We start from the raw sequence: 11,861 nt of genomic DNA, 5'->3' as shown, positions 1-11,861 counted from the left end.
AAGTTTTTAACACAAAAATTTGATTTTGATTGCACGTTTTATTGTTAGCATTTACTCGTTCTCTTTGTTATCCATGTTTAGGAAATTGGAGATATTGTTTGTTTATATTCTCAATTTTAAGCTAATATTATGTATATTTCTTCAATAAATATATAAAAAATTAAATGGAAACTATTAATTAAGCCGAGATAATGTAAGGAAACTAACAGATTTTTTCTCTAAAAATCTATTAAAATAGGTTTGAAGATTTTTATGGGATTAAAATTTTAATGTGTAGATTTGTTTGTAGAAAAATCGAAATATATAGATGTTGTCCAGTTATTTATGGAAATAAACGTATCAAATTAGGTAGATTTAAATAGTTCCATTAATTGAGTTTCTACGAAATGTTATTTTAAGAAAATTGTTAGGGGTTAATGTTGTAAATAAAACATATTAAATAAGCAAAACTTGAAGGGCATAAACCAAAACGTACTTCAAAAATAATATTATTGATAATATATATATATAACAAGCTCGAGACTTCATCAATTTTAGTAAATGATTTTAACCCAAAATATTGGCAAAAACAACATACTTAAAGTACACTAAGTTTTTTTAGAAGACGAAGCTGCGGTTGCATCACAAAATTAACATATGCAAATAACATATGAGGTTTTTAAAAATATGTAACTTGGATTAGTGAACGAATATTCATTGTCGGGTTTAAAAGTTTATCCCCATTTAGACATTTTAGACTTGGTCGAAAATTCTATTATGGCAGATGATGCACTTGGACAACCTCATTGTAGCGACATAGCACTAAAACTGTTGATGAAACTTTGTATATTTGCATTTAATGTGGGGTATCAATATGTTTAAATGGTCTCTACTATTAGGTCAACAATCGACATTCGACGTTAAAACTTTTGAAAATATGTTTTCATGGAATATGATTATAGAATGAACTCTTCTAAGGAGAAAAGGTCAGAGGATTGTCGACAATATTATTTACTTTTCCAGTGAGGTTCTTAAGTCATTTTTTGTTATCACGTGATATATTGTTGATTTGCCAGAAAAACATTATTTCGACACTAGACAATATATGTTATATATAGATTAGTAAAATAAGTATAGTGTTTATATAGATTTATCTTTTAATCTTCAAATAATTATATTTATATTCAATGATTCTTATTGATAAAATATTTATATAAAATCTCACGCAAATATATACAACAAATAACTATCTTCAACAATATATCATTTAGTAAAGTAAGTTTAATGTTTATATAGATTTATACTCAAAAGTTTGAATGATTATATTTGAGCTCAACAATTTATATTGATAAAAATATTAAATTAAAATCTCGCGCGTGCGCGGGTCTAAATTCTAGTATTATATATATGTTATAAATTACTACTCCCTCTGTTCCATTATATATTTTTCTTTTTGCTAAAAGCACAAAAATTAAAAAACGATAAATATTTGATCATTTATAAAAATTCAACCAATAGAAAAAATAAATCAAAATTATAATTTAATTAATATAAATCTTGAAAAAAATCTTATATATTGGAACAAAAGAAGTATTAATACTCCATAATTTTCATTTACTTCATTAGTGAACTAGTCTTAAATTCCACCAGAAACTACAATAAATGAGTAAAGATTTATAAAATAAAATAAAAATACCATGGAAATAAATTACAATCAGAAGAAATTTTATCACATTATATATATTAAATGCAATGTAAATTAGATTAATTTTACTATTAAAGTCAATGTAAATTATGGAATGTTAATAGTTTATGAAAATAGTTTTACATTGACCAAATTGACTTTACATTGACCAAATTATATTTTATATTTTCAACCATAAATTGGTCAACGAATTATAAATAAAGTAATAATATTTTATGGAAATAATAACTTTCAGAAGAAATTATATATATATATATATATATAGAGAGAGAGAGAGAGAGAGATATTGCAATATCATTGAGTTAATTGACACAGCAAAACACTACAATGTTTTCTCGGTTGACATTAATCTTCTTTCTATTTTTCCTTGTAACCCACTCCCTTCATGTCTCAGCAAAGACATGGTGTGTGTCAGATCCATCGGCAACAGATGCACAATTACAAGCTAACCTTGATTGGCTATGCGGTAGTGTATTAACATCTAGTTGTGTAATAATCAACCCTGGTGGACCTTGCTATGAACCAAATACTCTTACTAACCATGCATCATATATGATGAATGATTACTACCAGTTCAACGGGGGCACTAAAGAGGCGTGTGATTTCAATCATTCTGGTCGAATCGTTGATACTAATCCAAGTCATGGTGGTTGTGTGTTTGCATAGAATACATGGTATTTATAAACATTATGTAAGGTTAATAAATGAAAGTTATTTTTCATTGAGTTTTAGTCATATAATAAGTGTTGCTATAAAAAAAAGGTTCACTCTTACCCAAAAAAAGGGGGCCATATACTCATATATTAAGTATTTTTTTTTTTTGAACAAAGTATTTTATCGTGATGATTTTGGTCATTATATTCAACATTTTGTGATTCCCACATACAACTAAGTTTTGAAGTTCATCGTCATTATATTAAATGAACTAGAATAGGACCCGCAGTACACCGCGGAGTAAATTATTTATAATTAAAACATTTAAATTATAAATTGTATTTGTTGGTTAAATATGTTATAATTATATAATAATTATTAATTTTATGGTTTAAAACCATATAATACCACAATATAATTTTTTTTTTACATAATATTGATTTAATCAATTTAATTAGATATGTCTATTCTCTGATACCAATAGTGTTAACAAAATAATAAAATGATGTTTTACCCGTGTAACACCAAATTAATGATATTTTAAATTTATATAAATATCGACAAACCCGTCCCGCTATATAATTCCGTCCCAAGATATTTTAATTCGCACTATATTATCTTAATTATTAAGATTATTTGTTTTGTACTATAAATATTATCTTGAGTTGATATGTTATTTATTAAGATTGTAACCATTTAGATTTTATAAGATTGGCGCTTCTTAAAAAAATTTAAATATTTATAATACTTAGTATTCTTAAAACGGTTGAGTATTTCTCATATTTGAAGTTTTGTAAAAGTTTAAATATATTATTAACATTTTAAAGGTTTTCTAACTTTTTAAAAAGTTGAAATATTTATAATATTTAAACTTTATAAATTTTAAACTTCACAAACGTTTAAATATTATTAATATTTTTAACATTTTATAAAGTTTAACTTTCTAAAAAATATAAATATTTCTAATATTTCTACTTTTTATAAAATATAAATATTTATAATATTTAACTTTTAAAAAATCTTTAAAATAAAGAACCGGAATAAACCAAATAAAAGTTTTTTAAGTTTGAATGCATGATAAATCAAGCTTTTTGTATTATGAATCATTTTGGTCTCTTTTATCGTATGACTCTGAACCATTGCTCAAATTTTTTATGCGATTTGGGATGTTGTACCCGTAAATTGAATAATATGTCCGTTTTTTTAATTTGTATTACATCATATGCAGAAAAAATCACCATTTTTATTAACCAAATGTATTATAGAATAATTCAAGATAATTCAAATATAAATTCAAATAAAAATGAAAGGGAATCATATATTTATGTTTGAATGAAGTAGAAATATTTCATTATTTTTTAAATCTTACCTATAATTAATTTTGAAATTTTTGGTAACTAATATTAAAGTCAATGCATTAAATGTAAAAACTCTACAAAACCGATTTTTGAGCAAAAACTGCTGCAAAAATACTAGTATAGATGTAACTTGTGTGAAACTCTTAGAGTGCTACATGGTATTCAAATTGACAAATCATCACTATTTCATTCAGCATAATCATTTAATGGGTTTACTAGGTAAGAACTCATTTAAAAGTAAGTTTTTAAGTTTCTATAGATTTGGTCAAATAAACTAGATTAGATTCCGAAAAAAGAAATAAAGATCTAAGAAATTAGATTACACTATCCCATGATCAAATAATATTTATATGTTATAGATTATATAAAAATAAGAAAGAAAATAGTATTGATAACACACTACTATGTCTACAAGTTATTAATTTATTATATCTTAGTAACTTAGTAAAATCAACCTAATTTAAGGTAAAAGCATGTTGAATCAAACTGAATTAATTCCAAAGATTATTAAACAAAATCCAACAAGATCTGTAAATTCCAAAAAAAAAAAAAATAACAAAAAGTTTGCCCAGTGGTATACCGCGGGGAGTTAAAATATAATCATAATATTAAATCTCTGTCAAAAGCCACCATCAATTTTTACCCTTAACATATAAACTTCTCTTATCACTTTGGATCTTTTGTTGTGTTTAATTAGGCTTTGAATTCGTTTCCCAGAGAAAGTTACTGTATAAAAATATCAGTAAGAAAATTAAAACTCTATTTAACCATATAAGCCAAGTACATTAACACAAACGGGTTAAATTGTTTCATAAAACGTTTGATATAATGTTATTTATTTCCTTTCATTTATTTATTTATAAAATCTCTAGATCAGTTTTTCAACAAGTGGGATAAGCTACACCACACGCAGCGAGGACTTTGCGAGAGTTTGGAGAGCTTATGTACTGCGCAAAGGCAGGGTTCTTAGCGAAACCACACAGGCAAGACTGTTGTTCTGTAAGCTTTGCACAACATGCACCTGAGGGTTGTCCACCTCCCGTAATCGCTGCAAGGCAAGGCTGAAGCTGCCTTGCGTCACATGTCACTCCCACGTTTCCTTTGTCTCCCGTGTCGGCGGCTTTGATGGCAGCCGAGAATGATAACGAAAGCATGACGGAGACGACTAGTATCAATGTCACGGTCTTCATGTTTAATTGTTTTGTGTTTTGTAATTTTTTTTCTTAGGAACATTTTGTGGTCTTCTTTTGGTATTTATTTGGGTATGGGTTTCGTATTGCATTGCATAACGCGGAATGCATGAATCTTGCATCGTTAAATAACGTGAACGTAACTAGCCGTCATGCAAAAAGAACCTAGAAACTAAAGGTCGAGATCAAGTAAGTAAACACGTATATAAAAATAGGGGACATGGGTTATTATTTAGATAGAAATCACCTCATATGAAAAGATTATAAAATAACTGATTTGACTATTTATATCATCGAAATACAATCTTTTTTTTATTTATCCCACGAGAAAAATTTTACATTTAAATGTGATTGTGTTGAAGGCTTGAACTGAAGCAATGCAATATACAAATAGGTGACCGGCTCAAGTACGAAAATGCTAGTCAATTCCATTTGACCAGAGATTTTCATCCAGTCTTCCCTGGGTCCTGGGGAGACTAGGGGCCTCGGTCTTGAATCTCCCGGTAAAAAAAAAAAAAAGTGACCGGCTGACCGCTGGAACTGATATATAGTCCATGAGGGAATGTAAAGAGAAACATTAATTAGAAAAACTCTCATTATGACTGACATTGATCACAAATCTTTCGAACTACTAGTATAAACGCGCGGAAACAACCGTCAACAAAGATATTAAGAGTTTCAAAATTTTCAAAAACTGTTGTTAATGATTTTATTTGTAGTATTTTTGAAAAACCAAAATTTTAGGTGGTCTCGTATCGTACGTATTGCATGGTATTGCGTAGAATATTAGGGCATCTCCAATGGAGTCTCTTTAGCTAGGTTTCTTAGAAAAAGGTGTTGAAAAATAAATCAGAATCATAATAAATATGGAGAATCGTCTCTTAAAACAGATATTTTAGAGATGGTAAGAGACGCCTACGTGGCCGTCTCTGAATGGATAAAAATCTAGACAAAGGAATTTTTTTTTTCTTCCTCGACTTTCACTATCTTTCTCGATTCTTTCTCTCTTTCTCACTTTCTCACTTTCTCGATGGACGGTGAAGACGAATTCGAAGAAGACAAACACAGCGATTTTAAGAGGGCGCGGTCTGGGTTATGAAATTGGAAGATGAAGGAGATTTTCGCATAAATTAGCCGTTTTACAATCTCTTCCTTCTCTGTTCTTCGTTATATTGGCTGGGATTTTTAAGTTTCTGGCAAAAGGGTTATAGTAGTTTTTATTAGAGTGTTTGTTTGTGCTATGATTAAAAATGTATGAGAGAATGACAGTGATTTGTCAAGCTTTACGAGCTACACATTTAAAATTTGGTGGTGAAGGTGGGTCTAATATGTTTTTCAGTTTGTCTATTCTGCAAGTGTGTGTGTTACTAAAACTTTTTTTATGTCTCCTTCGATACCATACTCTCATTTGCCTTCCTTTGTTCTATTAGTGGCCAATATGCAATGTTTTCCTCTTTTAGCTTCAGAGAATTGTAGCAATTAACTGGTTCTGTTAATTGCTTTTTGCATCTACATTTCAGGGTCCAAGTTTCTCTGAGGAATAGGATTCTCTAAAGTATTGTGTATATAAGTGGAGTTGTAGAGCTTCTTCTATCCGAGAGGAACGATATATTATATAGTTTGCTAATAACGACACTATGGTGTTGTTATGGACATAAAACCTGGTCACTCATCTTCTGTAATGACTGATTCTCCACCGTTAAGCAGTGCAAGATTAACCATTCGTCAGAACAGAATCCCTTACTCATCAGCAGCAGCGCTTTCACTGTCCTCTTTTTTTCTTTTCTGAACATTGACTCGTTATTTTGATCTTGCTAATCTTCATTTTTCTTGTTTTGTGATCATGTTTTAGCAGCTCAAGTGTCCATCAGCTCTTACTTCTTTTGAGAAAATCATGGTTTTGCGAAGGGTAAAAGAATAGCTTTGTTTCTTGATTATGACGAGACCCTATCGCCTATAGTTGAGGAACCTGATTGTGCTTACATGTCCAGTGTTTTAAGTGTTTGACTTCCCCCTATTCATCTCAATTACTAAAACAGATCAGTGCTTTGTCATCCTAATGAATACTATATGGTTTACGCCTTTTTACATGTTTAAATGTTATAATACTTGACATACCTCAACAAGTTCGTGTTCTTCTAAATCCACTGCTTAAAATTTCCTAAGTAAAATTTCCTGTTAGATTGTTTTATTATAACTATAGAATTCCCTTGCCTTCTAACACTCATAATGTTTTTGCAAGTGTGGATCGGAGGACCTTGTCTTGTCCATAGCGTTTCTTGATGAGGAGGTGATTGATGATGAAGACAAAAAAAGAGAAGTTTTGGACCATGAAGATTATATTATTCAGTTTGTCTATCCTTTGTCATTGCTGTATACTTGCGTGTAGTTCTTTAACTTTGAAACTCTTCTCTGTTACTTTCAAAATTCTAAAGAAACCCAAGTAAGTTTCTACCATTGGAAGTATCTAAATTTAATTGATATTAAAGAGTCTCTTAACTTAAAAACAAACAAGTTTTATATTTAAAATAGTGTTGAGAGACCATGAAAATCTCTTTGCATTGGAGATGACCTTAGTGTCTTGAGTCTTGACTCATTAAACCATTGACATTGAGCACTGTGAAAGTAACCTGAGGCTGAAATTCGATAATCGATCACTAATACATTTACACATGGGCTTGTAAAAATAATGCCTACAAAATAATGAAAACTTAATTATTCTTTCTAACATTTATAATAAGTGTGTAAACTATTACTAAGTGTGTAAACAACACAACTAAAAGTTGGGCTCATTTGCGGGAATATTGAGTGATGAACCAACAATTGAACCAGATCGTTACAATCTTTTTTTAGTTTACGCAAAAAAAGAGAAAAGAAAGAAGGATCAACACACAAACATGTGCCTAGCAGCCTAGGTATGTATTCCTCTTGCGATCCACACAAATTACACAATGTATTAATTTCTTCTTTTATAGTAATATTTTTTTCTCTCTAACATATGTATTGAAGAATATGAACCAAAACCGAATCAAAATCAACTTTAGTTATGACCACATCTATATTTAATTAAAAAATATCTCCATTTATGAAAGAAAAATTCTTCAATATATCATATATTTTTAAAGAATGTATGTATAAGCTAAGCCTACGTTACAGGCAATGGTACCAAGAATTGCCAAAAATACTATATGTTTCACAAAAGCCACCTAAAATTTTGGTTTTTCAAAAATACTACAAATACAATACTTAATTTTCAAAGATTTAAAATTTATTTGTTCAAAACTTAGATTAACTATTTTAAGTTTACGGTGTTGGTTTTAGGGATAGGAACGTCGTGTTTATGGGTTTAAAGTTTAATTTTAATTGTGGTATTTTTGAAAAACTAAAACTATTGATGGTATCTTTAGAACATATGATATTTTTGGCAACAAAATTTGAAAGTACAGCATTTTTTAAAATTACCATGAAATTTTTTTACATTTGTATTCATCTCAGTTTTTAAATATTTAGATCTATTAAATTTCTATATATAAAAAAAATGAAACATTAGGCTGCCCGCCCACACAAAAAAAATTTGTAACCTTCTTATTAAAAAAAATTGTTACAACTTTCACCATTTTGTTTTGGTGATTTTACGATCATCAATTTATCAATTTATGTACCCAAAAAAAAAAAATTGTATTCTGAAGAAAATTTTGAGAAGTGAGAACAAATGTGTTGTGAACAGTGAACACATAAAAATTTGAAAAAAAGAAATTTATTTGATTATTATTCACATAAGGGCACATGACATATATTTGTGCAACTTGTGGTATCCTTGGCCTCAGACTAAGTACAGAAGAAACAAAATTTCATAAATTCTCTCTAATCTTTCCAGAGAAAACCAAAAAAAAAAAAAAAAAAAATGATAAGGCAAAAACAGCTCGATGTGAGCCAATCATCATCATCAACCATTCTCTTCCTCCAACATCTTACTCACCAGTAAGTTGTCCTTTACTAAACTTATGGGGTCACTCTGTTTGTGTCTGTAATTTTTAGTTTCCGACTAAAAAAGATTGAATTGTTTCTATGTTTCAGTAGAAACTTAGGAGGAACATATCAATGGCTGACAAGAATTTAGGTGGAACTGTATCAGTGAAAGCCGCCATTAATAAGTACGGACAAAGAGCTACTGGAAGCGTCTCTCCTCAGCTCGATTTGCCAGTCATTAAGGTGAATCCCAAAGATCAAACCTTTTGAGATATGTCTTTCATATTTGTGCAAATAATGCGTTTAGTTTGTTAAAGTTTTGATTTTTAAAAGCAATTGATGCATTTAGTTTGTTAAAGTTTTGATTTTTTAAAGCAAATTGATGCATTTAGTTTGCTAAAGTTCTGATTTTTAAAGCAAATGATGCAAGTTTAGTATTACAAGTTGGTTATGAGTTATGATGATTCGTGGTTCTTGTTTATGAATTTTTGATTTGGTGAACAGACCTCTTCAGTTGCGGAGAATTTGCATAAGTCAGGGAGAGAACTTGGAATGTACAGAGAGAGTAGAAGAGTTTCTGAGTTTGCAAAGGCGAAAGCAGAAGCGGAACTGTTCAAGGCGAAGGAGATAGTAAAGGAGCTTACTTTACGGATAGAGGAGTCGAAACAAAGGTTAAAGTCTCGATTTTTCGATACTGAAGCTGTGATGAAGGAGTCAAGGATAGATGGGAATGCTGGGATTATGAGAGAATTAGAGGATGTGAAGCAAGAACTGAGTAAGTTGAAGCTTGATATAGCGTATGTTTCGAGAGAGAAAGATGTGGCAGAGAAAGAAGTAATGGAGTTAAGTTTTAAAATGGAGGAGAATTTGAAGTTGTTAGAGAGTCTTAAGTTAGAGGTTGATGTTGCTAACGAAGAGCATGTTTTGGTTGAGTTGGCGAAGATAGAGGCTTTGAAGGAATGTAAAGAAGTTGAGGAGGAGAGAGATAGAGAACAAAAGGAAGTGTCTGAGTCATTGAATAAACGGAAGAAGAGAATAAGGGAAATGATGAGAGAGATTGAGAGATCAAAGAACATTGAGAATGAGTTGTCTGAGACTTTATCAGATATTGAGATGTTAGAGATGCAGTTGAAGCTTGTCAAGGAGATGGAGAGGAAGGTCCAGAGGAGTGATAGTATGTCGAGATCGAAAAACCGTGGTTTTGAAAGAGGGAAAGATGTTTTGTCGGTTTTGAAAGAGATTACAGAAGCAACAGAAGCAAAGAAGGAGGAGCTCGCTTCGATTAACGCGGAGCTCTTTTGTTTGGTCAATACAATGGATACTTTGAGGCAAGAACTTGAGCAAGCCAAACAAGAAACAACACGGTTTGAGAAGATGATACAAAAGGATGATATCATAATTGAGAGACTCAACTCGAAGATGCTTATTGCGAAAGATCAGTTAGAAGGAGTATCTGCAGCTGAAGAAAGAATCAGCTCTCTTGCTGACAATTTAACTACTTCATTTGAGAAGCTAAAGAATGATAGAGAAGCTGCAAAGAAAGAGGAGCTTGAGCTAAAAGAAGAAGCAACGGTCATCAAGAGTGAAGTACAGAAAACAGAAATAGGAATTGGTGGGAAGGAGAAAGAGTTGCTTTCAAAGTTAGATGAGCTTGAGAAAGCGAAGCACGCAGAGGTTCTAGCTCTGGAGAAGCTTGAATCTTTGGCAGAGAAGACAATGGACACTCGGGAAATGGAATCTCAGAGAAACTCAACCATCACAATCTCAAGATTCGAGTACGAGTATTTGAGTGGACAAGCTTGTCACGCGAAAGAAACTGCAGAGAAGAAAGTGGAAGCTGCAATGGCGTGGGTCGAAGCACTCAAGGCTAGCACTAACGCGATTATGTTAAAGACGGAATCTTTAAAGAGAGTGAGTGGGAAAACAATGGTGGAAGAAGAAAGGGCATCGTTCAGGATGCAAAGGTCGCTATCAATAAAGAGACTGGTCCAAGATGAGATTCAAAAGTTCAAACAGAACTCAGAAGACTATGGCGTGATCAGGTCTCCTAAACCTAAAAGAAAATCGATTCAAAAGTTCAGAGAGAACTCAGAAGACAAAGGCTTGATCAACTCTCCTAGACCGATAAGAAAATCGGCAAGGCTTAGCGGGAAGTTTACACCGGTTCAAGGAGGGAAGTCGAGAAGATACTCATCAGGGAACAGAGGAACTCCAACGTTCTTTGTAATCAAGAAGAAGAAGAAAGTTCCAAACCTGGTTAAATTTTTTAGCAGGAAAAGGCGTAAGTCCTCTTTAGAACAATGAGAAGTTTAGTTATCTTGTTGCTGTAACTGAGTTTTGTTTTGCTTGCATTTTAAGTTTCACATTGTTTGTAATAATGTATAGCTTGTAACCGGTTTATTGTTTTGAATTTTATTGTATTTATGTATACTTAAGTTGTATATGAATAAAGATAAGTAATATCATTTGTTTTAGTAATTTGAATAGTTTAAACTAGAACCAAAAATGTTAGTAAGTTGGATAATACATTTTTGGGCGTAATCATCTCTCTCAAATGGGCAAAGTTCAGCTTCCATATTATAGAAGGACCAAACATTTTCGCCACTAGCCAAGCCAACCACAAATTTGGTATAACCTTTTTGTATAACACAAAGAAAAAAAAACACAAATCAAAGTAAATAAAACTAAAACCTAATCTAATTAGAATGAATCATTTTAGTTTGTTATATTAAATCTTCTTTTCGAAATTGTGAAACTAAATTAATGTTAAAGTAAGACCAAATTATGTAGTACTCAAAATGTTTAGCCATGACTCATGAAATTGACTTGTGTATTTGTGTTTTTCATGTTTTTTCCGACACATGTTGTTAACTCTTATAGCCCAAACTAGTTGAGATTTGTCTCTTAATTAAGACCCAAAATGAAAAGAGAAACAAACAATTCTAGAAGTAAACTAGAGAGAACAAATCAAGTCGAAGCGAAACTTAAATTGACCGGTAAAATAAC

General features: G+C 30.9%; 2 protein-coding genes, 1 long non-coding RNA gene and 1 pseudogene across 6 annotated transcripts; 3 read left to right on the top strand and 1 right to left on the bottom strand.

The window, feature by feature from the left end:
- Positions 1 to 1,971: 1,971 nt before the first annotated feature.
- Positions 1,972 to 2,513, top strand: LOC104750465 (major pollen allergen Ole e 10 pseudogene; annotated as a pseudogene).
- A 1,926-nt stretch (positions 2,514 to 4,439) lies between these two features.
- On the bottom strand, positions 4,440 to 4,919 carry LOC104753629 (non-specific lipid-transfer protein 2). Its single transcript, XM_010475853.3, has one exon. It carries the CDS (start codon positions 4,884 to 4,886, stop codon positions 4,578 to 4,580), a length of 309 nt encoding a protein of 102 aa, XP_010474155.2. The 5' UTR covers positions 4,887 to 4,919; the 3' UTR covers positions 4,440 to 4,577.
- A 1,003-nt stretch (positions 4,920 to 5,922) lies between these two features.
- LOC147925578 (uncharacterized) lies at positions 5,923 to 7,374 on the top strand. The gene is made up of 3 exons (XR_015583843.1): positions 5,923 to 6,203; positions 6,407 to 6,795; positions 7,129 to 7,374. It is a non-coding gene; the product is annotated as an uncharacterized LOC147925578 (long non-coding RNA).
- Positions 7,375 to 8,672: 1,298 nt separating this feature from the next.
- LOC147925577 (protein PLASTID MOVEMENT IMPAIRED 2-like) lies at positions 8,673 to 11,333 on the top strand. 4 transcript variants are annotated; one of them, XM_087493234.1, is made up of 3 exons: positions 8,673 to 8,867; positions 8,967 to 9,098; positions 9,360 to 11,333. In XM_087493234.1, the coding sequence occupies exons 1-3, from the start codon at positions 8,673 to 8,675 to the stop codon at positions 11,157 to 11,159; spliced, it is 2,127 nt and encodes a 708-aa protein (XP_087349360.1). In that variant the 3' UTR covers positions 11,160 to 11,333. The 4 variants fall into 4 exon arrangements, with proteins under 4 accessions (XP_087349360.1, XP_087349361.1, XP_087349362.1 ...); XM_087493235.1 differs by having other exon boundaries at positions 8,686 to 8,867; positions 8,964 to 9,098; XM_087493236.1 differs by lacking the exon at positions 8,673 to 8,867 and having other exon boundaries at positions 8,878 to 9,098.
- Positions 11,334 to 11,861: the final 528 nt, after the last annotated feature.

The sequence above is a fragment of the Camelina sativa genome, chromosome 16, assembly GCF_030686135.1.
Source record: "Camelina sativa cultivar CO46 ecotype springtype chromosome 16, ASM3068613v1".
Taxonomy (NCBI): Eukaryota; Viridiplantae; Streptophyta; class Magnoliopsida; order Brassicales; family Brassicaceae; genus Camelina; species Camelina sativa.
Note: the sequence above shows the minus strand (reverse complement) of the source record. Positions and strands in the feature narration are given on the sequence as shown.